A 22,124-nucleotide genomic window follows, 5' to 3' on the forward strand; every position below is an offset into this window, starting at 1 on the left:
CAAACGAGATAATAAAAAATGGCAACTCACACTTTATACACAATAAAATATACTGAGATGTTAAAACAGGACATTTAGAGTGTTTGTTACCTTGACCAGGTGTGGCGCGTCCTGTCTGGTCAGTGTGAACTTGGGCAGGTGGTCTCGGTGTGTGACCCAGGGATGACACAACACCTGGCCGGCTGTCAAACGCTGGTGGGGGTCCACGTGTAACATCTTAGACACCAGCTCCTGAACGTCAGAGGTCAAAAACATATTACAACATTAGCATCCATTGAATATGTGTTTGAATGTTGGTAACATTCCCTTGGCTTCGGTGTGAGTGTGAGTGTGTGTGACTGTGATTGTGTGTGTGTACCTTGGCCTCTGCTGAGACAGAGTTCCAGTATCCTCCGGTCAGAGAGAACTTCCCGCTGCCGATCCGAGCCAGGATCTCCTCTGGTGTGTCCTCTGGACCGTTGGCAAACGGAGTGAACCTGGAGAGAGGAGGGAGGAGGGAGAAGAGAGAAGGGTAAACAATTTCAAATACACAAACAACCATACCAGAAGGTTAGTCCAGGGAAACATTCGCACAACACACACACACACACACACACACACACACACACACACACACACACACACACACACACACACACACACACACACATACACACACACACACACACAGCCTTACCCTGTGAGCATAGTGTAGAGTAGGACTCCTAGACTCCAGATGTCACAGGCAGCATCATAACCCTGCTTCTTCAACACCTAGACAACACACACCCACATACTGTATGGTCAGTGGATGAGAGGGTACATGTAGAGCATATCAGCGGTTAAGAGAGAAAGAGAAGAAAAGACTAGTTTGAAAGAGAGAATTGTCAGAACGAAGAGGAGAGAGAGAGAGAGAGAGCAATAGAGAGAGAGTGAGTGAGTGTGACAGAGGGAGAGAGACATATATAGAGAGAGATAGAGAGACAGAGAGAGAGCGATAGAGACAGAGAAAGAGACTATATTACTTAATATGACATTTGAAATGTCTTTATTATTTGGAACTTCTGTGAGTATAATGTTTACTTTTGTCATGCCCTGACCTTAGTGAGCCTTTTTATGTCTCTATTTTGGTTTTGGTCAGGGTGTGATTTGGGTGGGCATTCTATGTTCTTTCTTTCTAGGTTTTGTATTTCTTTGTTTCTGGCCGAGTGTGGTTCCCAATCAGAGGCAGCTGTCTATCGTTGTCTCTGATTGGGGATCATACTTAGGCTGCCCTTTTCCCTCTTTCTGTGTGGGATCTTGTTCTGTGTTTGTGTGCAGGTAGTTTGCAAGACGAAGCTGTTCGGTCGGTGTTTTTTTCTAAAGTTTCAATTCGTTAATAAAATATGTGGAACTCAAAGAACGCTGCGCCTTGGTCTCATCCTTCCGACGACACCCGTTACAACTGTACATTTTTTATTGTTTATTTCACTTTTGTTTATTATCTACTTCACTTGCTTTTGCAATGTAAACATATGTTTCCCATGCCAATAAAGCCCTTAAATTGAATTGAGAGCGAGAGATTGAGACAGAGAGAGAGAGAGAGACAGAGAGGGGGGGGGGAGACAGAGAGGGGGGGGGGGGCAGAGAGAGAGAGAGACAGAGTGCGTGACATGGTGCCTACCTCTGGAGCTACAAAGTTAGCTGTGTAGCACGGCGTCATCAGCAGGCCATTCTCAGCTCTCAGCTGCTTGGCAAAACCAAAGTCACAGATCCTGATGGACTCAGCGTTCCCACTCTCATCCACATACAGGATATTACTGGGCTTCAGGTCCCTGTGCACCACCTGGCAATCAATCAACCAATCGGTCAATTCATCAATCAATCAATCACACACATCAACACATTGAAAGACAACTAGGTTACCTGGTATGCTGTAAAACATAATAATAATAAAAAGACAAGTAGGATCAAAGGGTTATAACTTGATATGCCCTCCTACTGAAGAGTCCTTTAAAACACACACACACACACACACACACACACACACACACACACACACACACACACACACACACACACACACACACACACACACACACACACACACACACACACACACACACACTTACCCCCTGTATGTGTAGGTACTCAACAGTCTTGGTGATGGTGTATAGGACAGCGCTAGCTTCTCTCTCTGAGAAGAACTTCTGTCTCAGTATTTTATCCAGCAGCTCTCCTCCCTTCATCAGCTCTGTGACCAGATACACTGTCCTGCCGTCATCAAACACCTACAGCAGAGACAGCAGGGTTATACCGGTGCAATAGTGTGTGTGTGTGTTTTTGTTTAACTATCCTCGTGGGCACCAGAATTCCTCACAAGGATAGTAAAACAAACAACATTGGGACAAGTGGGAACATTTCGCCGGTCCCCACGAGGAAAAATGCTATTTTAGGCTGAGGGGTCAGATTTAGGGTTAGGGTTAGGTTACGGGTTAGGTTACGGTTAGGTGTAGTTATAGGGTTAGGGAGTTAGGGATAAGGTTAGTTTTATGGCTAGGTTAGGGTTAGGGAATCAATTCTTTGGTCCCCCCACAAGGATATCAATACAAAACTGTGTGTGTGTGACTCACGTCCTTTAGTGTGATGACGTTGGGATGTTGTCCGTATCTCATTAGGATCTCCACCTCCTCTGTTGGGTCTCTGCTGGCCTTACTGATAATCTACATCACACACAGAGACACACACACACACACACACACACACACACACACAGACAGACAGACAGACAGACAGACAGACAGACAGACAGACAGACAGACAGACAGACAGACAGACAGACAGACAGACAGACAGACAGACAGAGTGTTTTGGGGTTGAAACCAATACCAACTTGTGTGTGTATGTATGGCTCTGAATACTAACAATACAATGGTCAATATCAGTGCTTTCTGGGGGGTGTGTGTGTCTCACCTTAACCGCGTACTCCATGCCAGTGGCCTTGTGTATACAGCGTTTGCAGACAGAGTATGATCCCAGTCCTATTTCCTCCTTCACTTCATATGCTTCAGACAGCTGGGACATATTCCTGTGTAGCTGCCACAGCCACAGCCACAGCCACACACACACACACACAGCCACACACACAGCCACACACACAGCCACACACACACACACACACACACACACACACACACACACACACACACACACACACACACACACACACAGATGAAAAATCATAAATTACACGATGCTGTGTGTGTGTGTGTGTGTGTGTGTGTGTGTGTGTGTGTGTGTGTGTGTGTGTGTGTGTGTGTGTGTGTGTGTGTGTGTACCTGTACTACAGTAGTCTGTAGTGGTTGTGTCTCTTCCTCTGATGTAATGGCTACAAAGCTGAATCCTCGGAACAGCTGGTGGGCGTTGGCACTGGGCGGAACCCCCGGGGAATCTACACACACAAGTGGTTGAATGTCAAAAGATGAAAGAGTAATTGACGCATGGATGGATAGAGAGACGTGTGTGTGCGCACGCAAGCGTGTGTGTGTGCACGCAAGCGTGTGTGTGTGCATGTGTGTGCGAGTGTGTGTGCGTGTGTGTGTACCTTTGGGTGTTTTAGCGGTGAACTCTGGGTCGAAATAGAAGGTGTCGTCAGGTCGTCCCGTAGCAGGCTTGAAGGGAGGGTGGAGCTCTCTACGGAACAGTTTCTACACACAGAGATAGAGAACACATGATATGGTATATTGTGACTCTATAGCCTCTGAAACACAGTGAGAAGAGACGTCACATCACTCACGTTCCAGTCTATGGTGCAGTAGAAGTGATGTCTTTTAATCTCCTCCACTCCGTCTGGGCCGGCCCCTACAGAGAACAGAACCAGAAGTTACACTTCAGCACAGATCTGGGATCAGATTACCTCCCTCAATCCTAACATTAACCATTAGGGGGAAATCTTAACCCTGACATAAGATCAGGTTGTGTTACCTAGCCTGTTAGTTGGGTTGCGTTTGAAAAGGTTCCTCAGGAGACTTTGGGCTTCGGAACTCAAAAACTGTGGCATCCCCAACTTAGCCCTGAGGAGAGAGAGAGAGAGAGAGAGGTAAAGAAAGAATGGAAGGAATGCAGAAGGGAGTGATAGAGAGACAATAAAGAACATGAGACAGTGCAGATATTGACACAGTCATCATATATCAACCTGTATTCAATCTGACTGAATGCTGAAGTCGAGACACCCAGTATCAGTAACACACACGGGAAACTAACTCAGCGTTTAACAGAAACCATCTCAGCAGTCTAGAGAGAGAAACATTGACAGGGAGAGATAAATCATTCTGTGTTGAAATCTCTCTTACCCATCTCTTTTGCACTTTCCTGCACCCTTCCTCTCTTTACCATTCCATCTCTCTCCTTCTTTACCCCCCTCTTTCTCTCCATCTCTCCCCTCTTCCACCCTTCCTCTCTCTCTCTCTCCCTCTTTCTCTCCCCTCTTCCACCCTTCCTCCCTCTCTCTCTCCCTCTTTCTCTCCATCTCTTCCACCCTTCCTCTCTTTACCATTCCATCTCTCTCCTTCTTTACCCCCCCTTTCTCTCCATCTTTCCCCTCTTCCACCCCCTCTCTCTCTCTCTCTCCCTCTCCATCTCTCCCCTCTTTCACCCTTCCTCTCTCTCTCTCTTTCTCTCTGTCTCTCTCCCCATCTCTCCGCTCTTCCCCCTCCCTCTCTCCGCCTCTCTCATACCCTCCCTATATCGCCCCCCCCTTTCTGTCATCAACATCTAACAGCCCACTTAGCTATGTCCATTTACCTGCTTGTATCACTCTTCTAGTCTGTCCAACCATAATGCCCTCCTGCTGAGTGGAACAACTAGCTCATGTATTGTTAATCCCTGAGCTGCCTCAGCATGGAACAAACACAAACACAGTCTTGTAAACACATTACTCCAGTGAGATGACAGAAGATCAAGTGGTTGACCCGGTGGAAGAGACTCACTTGAGGATCATGGCCATGGTCTCCTTGCGGTCTTTCCCCTGGAATGGTAGCGTTCCGGTCAGCATCTCAAACTGCCAGAGGTTGAAGAGAAAAAGAGTTTCACACAACCTACCAACCAACCCAACTACAACGAAAATACAACCTAACTACTACCTACCTACCGACTAACTACAACCTAACAACAACCTAACCACAACCTGTAACACAACACAAATAAGGAACAGGTAAATAAACCATATAAGGTGTGTGGCCCCACCCCTCTCACCATGAGCACGCCGTAGGACCACCAATCAGCGCTGGTGGTGTGGCCTCTCCTGTTGACCACCTCCGGAGCCATGTACTCCACCGTCCCACAGAACGAATAGGCCTTGTTCTCATGGTCTATAGACTCCTTACTGAGGCCGAAGTCTACACACACACACACACATAAACACACGAGTAAGCTTTGTTCTCAGGACATACCGTCTGCAGTGAGAATAGACACATTCAAAAATATAAACAAAACACACACACACAGGTCTGATATTACTCACCCGTCAGCTTAATGTGTCCCTCCTCGTCTAGCAGAATGCTGAAAAGACAGAAATAGATCTTTAGACAAAGATACTAAACATGTGTGTGTGTGTGTGTGTGTGTGTGTGTGTGTGTGTGTGTGTGTGTGTGTGTGTGTGTGTGTGTGTGTGTGTGTGTGTGTGTGTGTGTGTGTGTGTGTGTGTGTGTGTGTGTGTGTCTCAGTGTGTGTATGTACTTCTCTGGTTTGAGGTCTCTGTAGATGATGCCCAGGCTGTGAAGGTGGTCCAGGGCCAGGGCCAACTCTGCCAGGTAGAACTTCACATCCTCCTCTGTGAACATCACCTACACACAGAGAGGAGAGGAGGGTGAGACCCCACACACACACAGAGAGGAGAGGAGGGTGAGACCCCACACACACACAGAGAGGAGAGGAGGGTGAGACCCCACACACACACAGAGAGGAGAGGAGGGTGAGACCCCACACACACACACATAGAGGAGAGGAGGGTGAGACCCCACACACACACAGAGAGGAGAGGGGGGTGAGACCCCACACACACACAGAGAGGAGAGGAGGGTGAGACACCCCACACACACACAGAGAGGAGAGGAGGGTGAGACCCCTCCCACACACACAGAGAGGAGAGGGGGGTGAGACCCCCCCCACACACAGAGAGGAGAGGGGGGTGAGACCCCCCCCCCACACACACAGAGAGGAGAGGAAGGTGAGACCCCCCCCACACACACACAAAGAGGAGAGGAGGATGAGACCCCCCCCACACACACACAGAGGAGAGGAGGGTGAGACACCCCCCACACACACAGAGAGGAGTGGAGGGTGAGACCCCACACACACACACAGAGAGGAGTGGAGGGTGAGACCCCTCCACACACACACAGAGAGGAGGGTGAGACCCCACACACACACACAAAGAGAGGAGGAGGGTGAGACCCCCCCACACACACACAGAGAGGAGGGTGAGACCCCCCACCTACACACAGAGAGGAGAGGAAGGTGAGACCCCCACACACACACACAGAGGAGGGTGAGACCCCCCACCTACACACAGAGAGGAGAGGAGGGTGAGACCCCCCACCTACACACAGAGAGGAGAGGAGGGTGAGACCCCCCACCTACACACAGAGAGGAGAGGAGGGTGAGACCCCTCACCTACACACAGAGAGGAGAGGAGGGTGAGACACCCCACCTACACACAGAGAGGAGAGGAGGGTGAGACCCCACACCTACACACAGAGAGGAGAGGAGGGTGAGACCCCTCCCACACACACACAGAGGAGAGAAGGGTGACACCCCCCCACACACACACAGAGAGGAGAGAAGGGTGACACCCCCCCACACACACACACAGAGGAGAGAAGGGTGACACCCCCCCCCCCCCCCCACACACACACACACAGAGGAGAGAAGGGTGACACCCCCCCACACACACAGAGAGGAGAGAAGGGTGACACCCCCCCCCCCCACACACACACACAGAGGAGAGAAGGGTGACACCCCCCCCCCCACACACACACAGAGGAGAGAAGGGTGACACCCCCCCCACACACACACACAGAGGAGATAAGGATGACACCCCCCCACACACACACAGAGAGGAGGGGAGGGTGACACCCCCCCCCCACACACACACAGAGAGGAGAGGAGGGTGACACCCCCCCCACACACACACAGAGAGGAGAGGAGGGTGAGACCCCACACACACACACACACAGAGAGGAGAGGGGAAGGTGAGACACACACACGCCACTCCAACACACACTCCACTCCATCACACACGCCACACCAACACACTCACACGCCACACCAACACACTCACACGCCACATTAACACACTCACACGCCGCATTAACACACTCACACGCCACACAAACACACACGCCACACCAACACACACGCCACACCAACACACACGCCACTCCAACACACACGCCACACCAACACACACGCCACAGCAACACACACACCACACCAACACACACGCCACACCAACACACACGCCGCACTAACACACACGCCACTCCAACACACACGCCACTCCAACACACACACCACACCAACACACACGCCGCACTAACACACACGCCACTCCAACACACACGCCACTCCAACACACACACCACTCCAACACACACACCACACCAACACACAAGCCACACCAACACACACGCCACACCAACACACACGCCGCACCAACACACACGCCGCACCAACACACACACCACACCAACACACACGCCGCACTAACACACTCACACGCCACATTAACACACTCACACGCCACACCAACACACACGCCACACCAACACACACGCCACACCAACACACACGCCACACCAACACACACGCCACACCAACACACACGCCGCACCAACACACACGCCGCACCAACACACACACCACACCAACACACACGCCGCACTAACACACTCACACGCCACATTAACACACTCACACGCCACACCAACACACACGCCACACCAGCACACACGCCACACCAACACACACGCCACACCAACACACTCACACGCCACACCAACACACACGCCACACCAACACACACGCCACACCAACACACACGCCACACCAACACACACACCACACCAACACACACGCCACACCAACACACACGCCACACCAACACACACACCACACCAACACACACGCCACACCAACACACTCACACGCCACATTAACACACTCACACGCCACACCAACACACACGCCACACCAACACACACGCCACACCAACACACACGCCACACCAACACACACGCCGCACCAACACACACACCACACCAACACACACGCCGCACTAACACACTCACACGCCACATTAACACACTCACACGCCACACCAACACACACGCCACACCAGCACACACGCCACACCAACACACACGCCACACCAACACACACGCCACTCCAACACACACGCCGCACCAACACACACGCCGCACCAACACACACGCCACTCCAACACACACGCCACTCCAACACACACGCCACTCCAACACACACGCCACTCCAACACACACGCCACTCCAACACACACGTGCCCTCACCTCTTTAGACAGTCGTGTGAAGAGGTCTCCTCCTCGTAGGAAGTCCAGGATGAGGTAGAGTTTCCCTTCTGTTTGGAATGCTGAGAGACATCTGATTGGTTACCAGGGGACTGATGTTGTTATTGACTCACTGTAGTACTGAGCTGTGGTTGGCTAACTCACCATAGTGCAGTTTAACGATGAAGGGATGGTTGACCTCCACCAGAATGTCTCTCTCCATCTTAGTCCTCACCCTGTCACGCACTGCAACACACACACACACACACACACACACACACACACACACACACACACACACACACACACACACACACACACACACACACACACACACACACACACACACACACACACACACACACACACACAGTATTAAAACATACAGAGTACACATAAATCTAGGAACAAACAGAATAAAATAAATGATCTCCGCTTGCCAACATCCATTTTGCTGATGTAGTTCTCCCTCCCACCCCATCTTATTCCCCTCTACCTATCCCCTCCCTCTATATATCCTTCTCCCTCCCACCCCATCTTATTCCCCTCTACCTATCCCCTCCCTCTATATATCCTTCTCCCTCCCACCCCATCTTATTCCCCTCTACCTATCCCCTCCCTCTATATATCCTTCTCCCTCCCACCCCATCTTATTCCCCTCTACCTATCCCCTCCCTCTATATATCCTTCTCCCTCCCACCCCATCTTATTCCCCTCTACCTATCCCCTCCCTCTATATATCCTTCTCCCTCCCACCCCATCTTATTCCCCTCTACCTATCCCCTCCCTCTATATATCCTTCTCCCTCCCACCCCATCTTTATTCCCCTCTACCTATCCCCTCCCTCTATATATCCTTCTCCCTCCCACCCCATCTTATTCCCCTCTACCTATCCCCTCCCTCTATATATCCTTCTCCCTCCCACCCCATCTTTATTCCCCTCTACCTATCCCCTCCCTCTATATATCCTTCTCCCTCCCACCCCATCTTATTCCCCTCTACCTATCCCCTCCCTCTATATATCTTTCTCTCTCCCCCTTCCTCTATCATTCTCTCTCTCTTTCCCCCTTCTTCTATCTATCTTTCTCTCTGTCTTTCCCTCTCCCTCTCTCTCTCTCTCTTGGCATGAAAGTGGCTCCCAGATGGCAATGGATGAGTAATTGAATAAAGGAGGGAAATAAATATAAAATCAACAAGAGAGGAGGGGCCTGCTCCAAAGGAGCGAGAGAGAGAGAGAGAGAGAAAAGAGAAAGAGAGAGAGAGAGAGAGAGACAGAGCAGAATCCCTCCACTGTAGGTGAATATGAGGTCTGTTTTATGCTGGGTTTCTGTACAGCACTTCGAGATATTATCTGATGTACGAAGGGCTATATAAAATAAAATTGATTGATTGATTGATGGTCTGTGGCCAGCAGATGGTGACGGTAGTCTCTCTGAGATAAAGCAGTCTGTTGGCGTGTTCCATTTCCAACAAACAGGGCTATTACATTGTTTTCCAATTTGGGGGGGGGGGGGGGGGGGGGGCTAGAGGTTTATGGCCAAGGGGATTTAACCACAGCACTTTTGGGGAGGCGCTGCTGCCCTCAGCTTCAAATGAGTGATGGAACTTTCCACTACTTCAACGCCCAACCCTGTAGAGAGCAGCGGCTTGCCATTCTAATGTGAGGCCCTGATAGTATGTCACACTGACATGATTCCAGGAGAGAAAAATGTACTTCATCTGCTCTGAAATCACCTCCCCATCTCTGTTACCTTTCAGTGTGGCTTTCTTCAGAACCTTCATGGCATAGAGTTGTCCTGCATCTGGACCTGTAGTCTTCTTGACCAGGAACACCTACACACACACACACACACACACACACACACACACACACACACACACACACACACACACACACACACACACACACACACACACACACACACACACACACACACACACACACACACACACACACACACACACACACACACACACACACACACACACACACACACACACACACACACAATCATTTTTGGGGGGGGAAATTATGAAAGATGAACGACAACCATGAAAACACACATAATCGTTCATTCAAAAAAAATGCCAAGATGTGAAGGGCCCTTACCTTGTGGTTTCTATAGCAACTCTCTGTCATAAGGATAAGTAATAGAAACATCAGTGGAATCAAACACACACACACACACACACACACACACACACACACACACACACACACACACACACACACACACACACACACAGGCAGACAGGCAGACACACACACACCTTTCCGAAGGAGCCTTGTCCTAGGACCTTGCGGAGCTCGAACTGTCGAGGGTCACCCTTCTCTGACCCCTCCTTAGTATGGTTGGTGATGTTGATCTCATTGACACTCTCGTCCTCCTGTTGGACAGACACACATACAGTTGAAGTCGGAAGTTAACATACACTTAGCTTGGAGTCATTAAAACTCGTTTTCCAACCACTCCACAAATTTCTTGTTAACAAATTATAGTTTTGGCAAGTCGGTTAGGACATCTACTTTGTGCATGACACAAGTCATTTTTCCAACTATTGTTTACAGACAGATTATTTCACTTATAATTCACTATATCACAATTCCAGTGGGTCAGAAGTTTACATACAGTAAGTTGACTGTGCCTTTAAACAGCTTGGGAAATTCCAGAAAATTATGTCATGGCTTTAGAAGCTTCTGATAGGCTAATTGACATAATTTGAGTCAATTGGAGGTGTACCTGTGGATGTATTTCAAGGCCAACTTTCAAACTCAGTGCCTCTTTGCTTGACATCATGGGAAAATCAAAAGAAATCAGCCAAGATTTCCCCCAAAAAATTGTAGACCTCCACAAGTCTGGTTCATCCATGGGAGAAATCTCCAAATGTCTGAAGGTACCACGTTCATCTGTACAAACAATAGTACGCAAGTATAAACACCATTAGACCACGCAGCCGTTATACTGCTCAGGAAGGAGACGCGTTATGTACTTTGGTGCAAAAAGTGCAAATCAACCCCAGAACAACAGCAAAGGACGTTGTGAAGATGCTGGAGGAAACAGGTACAAAAGTATTTATATCCACAGTAAAACGAGTCCTATATCAACATAATCTGAAAGGTCGCTCAGCAAGGAAGAAGCCACTACTCCAAAACCGCCATTAAAAAGACAGACTACGGTTTGCAACTGCACATGGGAACAAAGATCGTACTTTGTAGGAATGGGCCAAAATTCACCCAACTTATTGTGGGAAGCTTGTGGAAGGCTACCTGAAACGTTTGACCCAAATTAAACAATTTAAAGGCAATGCTACCAAATACTAATTGAGTGTATGTAAACTTCTGGCCCACTGGGAATGTGATGAAATAAATAAAAGCTGAAATAAATCATTCTCTCTACTATTATTCTGACATTTCACATTCTTAAAATAAAGTGGTGATCCTAACTGACCTAAGACAGGGAATTCTTACTAGGATTAAATGTCAGGAATTGTGAAAAACTGTGTTTAAATGTATTTGGCTAAGGTGTATGTAAACTTCCGATTTCAACTGTACATTACACACACAACACACTCGAAACACAACTTAGTCACACAGTAAGCCAACGATGGACAGCTAACTTTGCAGTTGCCATGGTGCCATCCCTAATCCTTCTGCTACCTCAGAGTAACCAATGACTTCACACTGCGTTGTGTGTGTGTGCATGCGTGTGCATGTGTACATTTTTCACTGTCTCTCCTCTGCCTCCCCCATCACTCATTCTAGATCAGCTTCATCTCTCTCTGAAAAGCGCGCGAGAGAGAGAGAGAGAGTGACACACCAACAGTGGTCACTCTCCACCCTATCCCTCTGCTGCCCCCACCTCCACAACCACCCCCCGCCCCCTCCTGTTTCACAGCTCATGTCATCAACGCCCAAATATGGAATTTCACACCTCTGTATGCAAATTTGTCCACATCTCCAGATGTCACTAACAGGATGGAGCTCATATTCAGCTTTATAACCATCATATGCAATGTTCCCTCAAATTGTTTTCAGCGCTGAGCAAATTTGAACGTTGTGAAAATGCTGTGCAACTTTCGGTGCGTATTTACTGTGAACGCTGAGGCTGTATGCGCTTTAAGTTACAGTTATAACAGTGGCCATGTAGGCTACTGTGGCTATTTGATCATAATGTAGGCCTGCCAGAGTGGCCTACCATCAAAAACTATGGAGAAAATGCATCCCATAACATTTTAACATGGAAATAGCTGTTCTATCATTCAGGCTACCGTAGCAGCCCATGTGTGGTGTTCAATGTAGGCCTACATTCCACAGGACCTTTGACAAAAAAAACATGCAGGGCTTGACATGAACCTGTTTATCCACTTGTCATTCAGACAAGGAGGTACTGAAAATGTTGTGTTGTTTGATGCAAGAAACCACTTTACAAAATAAAATGCATTATTATTCCCATACCATTATTACAGAAAATCAGACAAATTATTCTACCCTCTGCCTATTGTCTCCTTAGCTTATTCAAGCCTGTCTTAAAATACAACACTGCCACTTTAAGTTAAAAAAAAAGCTCTTTACCTGACTCCCTTTTCAAAGTTGCCTATAAATGTACATGTTTTGTGCTCTTCTAGGAAGCAATCACTCCTCTAATGCTGACTACATATGATCTATAACTGGGCTAATAACTCACTAACTAGCAAAGCATATGAACAAATATGCAAATGCAGGCTCTCGCTTTGATCTCAAAACAAGCGCATCTACTCATGACCGCTCATGTTGTAAACACAGTCCAGATCAAAGTAAATGGTACAGATCCATATATAGCAATGGTCTATTTGCATGTAGACCTACTGCAGCTCTGATTGTTCCTACAATCACCGGTCTATGTAGAGTATGGGCTGAGTAGTGTGTGTCAATGCAATAGAATCCTACTCCGATGCGTTCTGCCTACAATAAAAGCTCTTGCATAGTTTGTTTTGTTTCGGTATGTTGCATTGAAAGTGGATAATATTGTGTTGATTCGATCACAATTGCCACAGTAAAGGGAAACATTGATGGTGCTAACAGGGAAAACTCTAGAACAGTGGTCACCAACCTTTTCTGAATCAAGATCACTTTGAGTCTACCGCTCAGATATCTTTTTGACATGACTTTAAAAAACGTAAGCCTGTGCAACATTAACCAATTAAAAACAGTACTGTAGCAACGAGGTTTGTGCATTATGCTGTCTCCTGGAGATTAACGTACTTTGGTGCAAAAAGTGAAAATCAATCCCATAACAACAGCAAAGGACCTTCTGAAGATGCTGGAAGAAACAGATACAAAAGAATCTATATCCACAATAAAACAAGCCCTATATCAACATAACCTGAAAGGCCGCTCAGCAAGGAAGAAGCCACTGCTCCAAAACCGCCATAAAAAAAGCCAGACTATGGATTGCAGCTGCACATGGGGACAAAGATCGTACTTTTTGGAGAAATGTCCTCTGGTCTGATGAAACAAAAATAGAACGGTTTGGCCGTAATGACCATCGTTATATTTGGAGGAAAAAGGGGGAGGCTTGCAAAACGAAGAACACCATCCCAACCAGGAAGCACGGGAGTGGCAGCATCATGTTGTGGGGGTGCATTGCTGCAGGAGGGACTGGTGCAGTCACAAAATAGATGGCATCATGAGGCAGGAAAATTTGGTGGCTATATTGAAGCAACATCTCAAGACATCTGTCAAGAAGTTAAAGCTTGGTCGCAAATGGGTGTTCCAAATGGACAATGACCCCAAGCATACTTCCAAAGTTGTGGCAAAATGGCTTAAGGACAACAAAGTCAAGGTATTGGAGTGGCCATCACAAAGCCCTGACCTCAATCATATAGAAGATTTGTGGATAGAACTGAAAAAGCGTGTGTCAGGAGGAATGGGCCAAAATTCACCCAACTTATTGTGGGAAGCTTGTGGAAGGCTACCCGAAACGTTTGACCCAACTTAAACAATTTAAAGGCAAGGCTGCCAAATATTAATTGAGTGTATGTAAACTTCTGACCCACTGGGAATGTGATGAAATAAATAAAAGCTGAAATAAATCATTCTCTCTACTATTATTCTGACATTTCATATTCTTAAAATAAAGTGGTGATCCTAACTGACCTAAGACAGGGAATTTTTACTAAGATGAAATGTCAGGAATTGTGAAAAACTGAGTTTAAATGTATTTGGCCAAGGTGTGTGTAAACTTCCGACTTCAACTGTAGGTGTTGAGATATTTCAGACTGTTTGGACCAAGAGGTATTTCATTGTGTGTGTGTGTGTGTGTGTGTGTGTGTGTGTGTGTGTGTGTGTGTGTGTGTGTGTGTGTGTGTGTGTGTGTGTGTGTGTGTGTGTGTGTGTGTGTGTGTGTGTGTGTGTGTGTGTGTGTGAATCACACCACAGATGGAGGATCAGAGAGGACGCTCATATAGCACTTCTTAATCACAGGATTAAAACGGTACAACACCTGCACACACACATACACATACACACATACACACGCACACACACACACACACACACACACACACACACACACACACACACACACACACACACACACAAACACACAAACACACACCACCTCTTTTCTTATACAACCACACCATTCGTGTTCCATGCCATCACAAATAGTGCGTGCGCGCATGTGTGTCATTAAACTACAGAGGGAGTGTAATTCCAACCCTCCCAGATCACTAGAACTCAATCACACTGTAGCTGCATGGGCCAATTCATTTAATGACGTCAATTAAACTAATGAAGTGTACAGATCTAATCAAGAGTCATTGTAATGAGCAACATATAAATCGGAGAGAAAAGAACAGCATCACACAAGAGAATAATGTTAGCTGGAATGTTCTCTATCTTCCATGGAATTATCTTTCAGAATTATTCTTTTAATTCTGAAATAAACACAGAAAAACACCCGAGGCAAGTTTAAGTCCACATCAGCTCTAGGACAGACAGCAGTAACCCGACACACACACTCCAGCATAGCGTTTCTATACACACACAGTTCTGTACTCACAGCTCCCTGGGGGTCGGAACACACACACAGTTCCGTACTCACAGCTCCCTGGGGGTCGGAACACACACACAGTTCCGTACTCACAGCTCCCTGGGGGTCGGAACACACACACAGTTCCGTACTCACAGCTCCCTGGGGGTCGGAACACACACACAGTTCCGTCCTCCCAGCTCCCTGGGGGTCGGAACACACACACAGTGCCATACTCACAGCCACCTGGGGGTCAGAACACACTCACAGATCCGTACTCACAGCCCCCTGGGGGTCAGAACACACACACAGTTCTGTACACACAGCTCCCTGGGGGTCGGAACACACACACAGTTCCGTACTCACAGCTCCCTGGGGGTCGGAACACACACACAGTTCCGTACTCACAGCTCCCTGGGGGTCAGAACACACACACAGTTCTGTACTCACAGCTCCCTGGGGGTCAGAACACACACACAGTTCCGTACTCACAGCCACCTGGGGGTCAGAACACACACACAGTTCCGTACTCACAGCTCCCTGGGGGTCAGAACACACTCACAGATCCGTACTCACAGCCCCCTGGGGGTCAGAACACACACACAGTTCTGTACTCACAGCTCCCTGGGGGTCAGAACACACACACAGTTCCGTACTCACAGCCACCTGGGGGTCAGAACACACACACAGTTCCGTACTCACAGCCCCCTGGGGGTCAGAACACACACACAGTTCCGTACTCACAGCCCCCTGGGGGTCGGAACATCCCCATCCTGCCCTAGTAAACAGGCCCCGGTCCCGCTCCTTTCTGGTAGAGTTTCCGGTGCAGTTCCTGGTAAGATCTCCAGTAAAGTTTTGGATCAGTAGACAACCTAGAGCCTTGAGTCTGGTCCTCAGTCCTCTAGTTAAAACACCAAGAGACACACACACTGCTTTGGCCTCAGTCATACCTAACCACACACTGTCCTCTGGATAGCTACGCACCGGATGTGTGTGTGAGAGATGTAGAGTGAGTGAAAGTTTAAGAGCATGTTGCAGTGTGTGCGAGGGGAGGTGTGTGTTTGTGACCCAGTCAGGGGGAACACAAGATATCCAAACTGGGATCCCCCTTAAACCCCTCCTTAAACCCCTCCTTAAACCCCTCCTTAACCTCCTACCCTTAGTTTCCATCATGTGATCTGGAGATCCAGACACACACGTACTGGGAAAAATGCACACACACACACACACACACACACACACACACACACACACACACACACACACACACACACACACACACACACACACACACACACACACACACACACACACACACAAAGAAGCGTGTCTCAGGATATGAGAGCGTAGCTGGGATTACAGGCAGCTGTTGTGCGAGGCCTATCACCTTCCCCATGAGCGCAACCTCACTAATTGTCCCCACACAATAAGAACAATAAGTCCTGATGTTCTTCTGGGAGGACAGACCTCTACTAGTTCTAAACCACACTTTTCTTCACTTGAACAGTGACATTAAGATCAGTAAAGATAGTAGAGACATTATTCTGGTGAATCCAGTGTGTAGAAGAATGGACTGATAAACACAGTACTACAACACTGCTCTGGTATTAATAGTGCTGGAGCTGGTCTGTGTGTGTTAAGCCTCCATGTATGTGTGTGTGTGTGTGTGTGTGTGTGTGTGTGTGTGTGTGTGTGTGTGTGTGTGTGTGTGTGTGTGTGTGTGTGTGTGTGTGTGTGTGTGTGTGTGTGTGTGTGTGTGTGTGCGTGTGTGTGTGTGTGTGCGTGCGTGCGCGTGTGAACGTGTATTAGGCTCTAAGTCTCTGTGTGACGGTGGCTTCCATGGATTGCGAGAGAGGAATTCCAGGCAATCTGTGTCCCTAAGCCACTTATGCAACCTAATTAAGAGTGCACATACAAGAGAGTCCACAGAGGGCTGATTGAGGCGCGTACTTGGGCTTTGTCAGGTTAGCAGCATATAACACATCCACTAGAGCTTAGGTCACCGTCTCAGATAACACACACACAAACACAGACAGAGAAACACACACAAACACAGACAGAGAAACACACACACACACACACACAAACAAACGCAGACACACACACACACACACATACAAACACATATAAACAAACACACACACACACACACACACACACACACACACACACACACACACACAAACACATACAAACCCATATAAACACACACACACACACACACACACACACACACACACACACACACACACAAACACACACACACACGCTGTCCTTAGGTAACTGTCCATGAGGCATTCTACAGACCAGCCAGGCTCCCCGTGATACAAGTCAATACTGGACGTCCATCCATGTCTGAGGACGTCTGGAGATGACGTGGAAACCGGACCCTAGGGGCAACACTGTTACCTTCAAGTAGGTTTCAGTTCTGCTAGGGTGTTGTGGACGGGGATGGGGGATTGGCTTAAGCATCTGCCTCAAGCGTCTGCCTCTGAATCCAAAGGTTGCAGGTTCAAATCTAGTGATAGAAAGTTGTTTTTGCTATTTTAGTTTTAAGCCTATCCCAAACCTTAACCATTCAGAGTTCATGTCTAAACTTAACCTTAAACACTTCGAAATTTGACTTTTGGAACAACTTCGAAATTTGACGTTTGAGAAACATGAATAAACGTCTAATTCTGACGTGACATTGTGAGAGCTGGTAGCTACAGACAGTGATAGATTAACTAACAACCAATCCGAAGCAGAGAGAGAGAGGGCGAGAAAGAGATATATTATCACGTATTGAGGAGGATGGGCAGAGAGAGGACAGGACTGCATAATTTATTCAGGAACTGAATTTATCTAAATTAGAATTCCATCTCTGTCTGCTCGGCCCCATTCCAGAGAGAGACAGAGAGAAGAGGGGGACCCCACAGTCTGTCTGCTCGGCCCCATTCCAGAGAGAGACAGAGAGAAGAGGGGGACCCCACAGTCTGTCTGCTCGGCCCCATTCCAGAGAGAGACAGAGAGAAGAGGGGAACCCCACAGTCTGTCTGTACACTAGTTCTATCCTACTTAGTCTTATCAGTCTGATCTCTCTCTCTCTTTCTCTCTCTGCCTCTCTCTTTCTTTCTTTCTCTGACTCTCTTTCTTTCTCTCTCTGCCTCTCTCTTTCTTTCTCTCTCTCTTTCTTTCTCTCTCTGCCTCTCTCTTTCTTTCTCTCTCTGCCTCTCTCTTTCTCTGTCTCATTACAGAAATCTCACCTCTTTATCTACAGAGCAAGCCTCGTAATCACACACACACACGAGAAGATACAGCTTTCCAATAGATATAAACACAAAGTCAACACCCACAAAGATGCTCAAAATATATAAACAGTATGTAAACACAATCCATTACTGCTGTGTGTGTGTGTGTGTGTATATGTGTGTTTCCTGTCTAGTGGAGGTTAACTTCCTGCTGATGGTATAGAAACACAATCCCCCTGTGTCTCCATGACAACAGACATCCCCCTGTCACCACATCAGGGAGGAAGAGGGAGTATCAGAATGAGACCAGTCTTAGAGCAGGAGAGCTGCTGGGATCACTTTGTCCTCCACAAGGACACTCCCCTACGTATTTATTTGTAAAGGGAAGCTAAAACTTTTCATTTGTTTTAATTTCACCTTTTATTTGAGTTTTTTTTCCTACATATCTGTTTTACTGTGTAGAAATGAATGTACTTTATGTATCTAGTCCCCTCATTTGAAGGTGTCTTAAGTATTTGGACAAATTCACTTATAGTGTATAACATTTAGTCAAAGGTTTAGTGTTTGGTCCCATATTCCTAGCACACAATGATTACATCAAGCTTGTGACCCTACAAACTTGTTGGATGCTTTTTCAGTTTGTTTTGGTTGTATTTCAGATAATTTTGTGACCAATAGAAATGAATGGTAAATAATATATTGTGTCATTTTGGAGTCACTTTTATTGTAAATAAGAAAACAATATGTTTCTGAACACTTCTACATTAATGTGGATTCTACCATGATTATGGATAATCACCAATGAATCATGACTAATGATATGTGAGAAAGTTACAGATGCACAAAGATCAGGCATGATATCAGGTGTGATATTTATGCCTCTGAGACGCTAATTGAATACAGGCCCAGAATGTGACTGTGACATGTTGATTCAGATGGAGCGGTTCAGTACTCTCTGTGGAAAGGGTCATACATGGAACCCAAAAGTGTTCTACCTGGATACAAAAGGGTTCTACCTGCATCAAAAAAGGGGACAGCCAAAGAACCCTTTAAGGTTCTACATAGCACCTTTATTTCTAAGAGTGTAGATATCTGGCTCTGGGGGACAGGGGGGTCCCAGGATGGGGCTCTGGGGGACAGGGGGATCCCAGGGTGGGGCTCTGGGGGACAGGGGGATCCCAGGGTGGGGCTCTGGGGGACAGGGGGATCCCAGGGTGGGGCTCTGGGGGACAGGGGGATCCCAGGGTGGGGCTCTGTTTACGCTTTAGACCATGACTTCCTCTTGTGCCCTCTTCTCTTTCCCTCCATCTGTCTCCTCCCTCATTTGCTCTCCCTTTCCTCCCTCCCCTCTCTTCTGCCCCCTCCATCCCGTCCTGTCTCTCTCTCATAACTCTCCTCCCTCTCATTCTCCCCTCTCCCTCTCTTTCATCTCACTCCCTCTTCTCTCTTGAGAGAGATAGCGTCTGAGGAAAACTCCTGGACAACTCCTCTGACCATGGCTGTGTGTGTATGTGTGTGTGTGTGTGTGTGTGTGTGTTTGTGTGTGTGATGTCATTGTTCCTAGAGAGTGTTCAGGAAGCGTGGTGCCTGATACAGAGATTGCATCATCACTGTGTGACCTCACAATAACAATCCCACAATGCTTCACTGTCATACAGGGCCCAATACCAACACTGTCCCAGAGTGTATGGACCAACACACACACCAATAGACACACTTAAAGACGTACACCCACCCAAGGGGGCCAATGAGCTAGTCCAGTGACCCTGCCGGTCAGAGGACTGAGATATTATCATCCTGACAGCGACCCTCCCTGTCTCTCTCTCTAGCTTGACCTCACTCTTTATGTCTCGCTATTAATTAATATGGCCTCCTCCCTAGCTATCTCTCCCTTTACCCCCTTCCTTTCTCCATCTCTCTCTCTCTCTCTCTCCATCTCTCTCTCTCTCTCTCCCTCTCTCCATCTCTCTCTCTCCCTCTCTCTCTCTCCATCTCTCTCTCTCTCATCTCTCTCTCTCTCATCTCTCTCTCTCTCATCTCTCTCCCTCTCTCTCTCTCCGACTCTCTCTCTTTGTCTCTCATCTCTCTCCCTCTCTCTCTCCGACTCTCTCTCTCTCCCTCTCGCTGTCTCTCTCTCTCCCTCTCTCTCTCTCTCCCTCTCCCTCTCTGTATGATGTTGCACAATGAAATCTCCAATGAAAACTAATATAGACAGAGAGAGAGTGTGGCAGTGATGATATGAGCAGGGATATGACAGGCCCTGACTTATGGGACCCAATCATATTACATTTGACTGATGGCCCTTTGGGATCTAGAATAATCTGACCAGACAACAACACACACAGAGTTCTTATGACAGGCTGATAAAGGCTGAATAATTGCAGATAATAATACACAGCTGACTGCATTGACAGGGAGGGATATGTGCGTTGTGTGTGTGGCAAAAATGTACGCCACTCACAACATCTAAAACCCTGCTCACAGTCTCACACACTCTAAAACTCTGCTCAAAGTCTCACACACTCTAAATCTCTGTTCAAAGTCTCACACATTCTAAATCTCTGTTCACAGTCTCACACATTCTAAATCTCTGCTCAAAGTCTCACACATTCTAAAACTCTGTTCACAGTCTCACACATTCTAAAACTCTGTTCACAGTCTCACACATTCTAAATCTCTGTTCACAGTCTCACACATTCTAAAACTCTGTTCAAAGTCTCACACATTCTAAATCTCTGCTCAAAGTCTCACACATTCTAAATCTCTGTTCACAGTCTCACACATTCTAAAACTCTGTTCACAGTCTCACACATTCTAAAACTCTGTTCAAAGTCTCACACAATCTAAATCTCTGCTCAAAGTCTCACACATTCTAAAGCTCTGTTCAAAGTCTCACACAATCTAAAACTCTGTTCACAGTCTCACACAATCTAAAACTCTGTTCAAAGTCTCACACAATCTAAATCTCTGTTCACAGTCTCACACATTCTAAAACTCTGTTCAAAGTCTCACACAATCTAAAACTCTGTTCACTGTCTCACACACTCTAAAACTCTGTTCACTGTCTCACACACTCTAAAACTCTGTTCAAAGTCTCACACAATCTAAAACTCTGCTCAAAGTCTCACACAATCTAAAACTCTGTTCACAGTCTCACACAATCTAAAACTCTGTTCACAGTCTCACACAATCTAAAACTCTGTTCACAGTCTCACACAATCTAAAACTCTGTTCACAGTCTCACACAATCTAAAACTCTGCATATAGACAGACCACAACACACAGGGTCAAATAAAGAATATTTGAGATGTGATTGATTGAGAAAGTGTGTGTGTAAGAGA

General features: G+C 47.2%; 1 protein-coding gene across 2 annotated transcripts in view; it reads right to left on the reverse strand.

Moving 5' to 3' along the window:
* The window catches only part of LOC129859056 (ribosomal protein S6 kinase alpha-3-like), a 29,466-nt gene that overhangs the window by 2,801 nt on the left and 4,541 nt on the right, over positions 1-22,124 (reverse strand). Inside the window, exons 1-20 of one of the 2 annotated variants that reach the window (XM_055928400.1) lie at positions 16,298-16,581; positions 10,812-10,928; positions 10,292-10,373; positions 8,706-8,786; positions 8,544-8,623; positions 5,695-5,801; positions 5,480-5,517; positions 5,212-5,354; positions 4,947-5,017; positions 3,943-4,031; positions 3,755-3,819; positions 3,563-3,665; positions 3,297-3,409; positions 2,932-3,054; positions 2,592-2,681; positions 2,091-2,249; positions 1,643-1,804; positions 677-753; positions 359-476; positions 91-231 (exon numbers count right to left, since the gene is read on the reverse strand). In XM_055928400.1, coding sequence (XP_055784375.1) covers positions 91-231; positions 359-476; positions 677-753; positions 1,643-1,804; positions 2,091-2,249; positions 2,592-2,681; positions 2,932-3,054; positions 3,297-3,409; positions 3,563-3,665; positions 3,755-3,819; positions 3,943-4,031; positions 4,947-5,017; positions 5,212-5,354; positions 5,480-5,517; positions 5,695-5,801; positions 8,544-8,623; positions 8,706-8,786; positions 10,292-10,373; positions 10,812-10,928; positions 16,298-16,501 — 2,163 coding nt within the window. In that variant the 5' untranslated portion in view covers positions 16,502-16,581. Of the gene's footprint in view, positions 1-90; positions 232-358; positions 477-676; positions 754-1,642; positions 1,805-2,090; positions 2,250-2,591; positions 2,682-2,931; positions 3,055-3,296; positions 3,410-3,562; positions 3,666-3,754; positions 3,820-3,942; positions 4,032-4,946; positions 5,018-5,211; positions 5,355-5,479; positions 5,518-5,694; positions 5,802-8,543; positions 8,624-8,705; positions 8,787-10,291; positions 10,374-10,811; positions 10,929-16,297; positions 16,582-22,124 lie in introns of those variants that run through there. The other variant, XM_055928399.1, reaches the window with a different exon arrangement.

Source organism: Salvelinus fontinalis, chromosome 7 (assembly GCF_029448725.1).
Source record: "Salvelinus fontinalis isolate EN_2023a chromosome 7, ASM2944872v1, whole genome shotgun sequence".
Lineage (NCBI taxonomy): Eukaryota > Metazoa > Chordata > Actinopteri > Salmoniformes > Salmonidae > Salvelinus > Salvelinus fontinalis.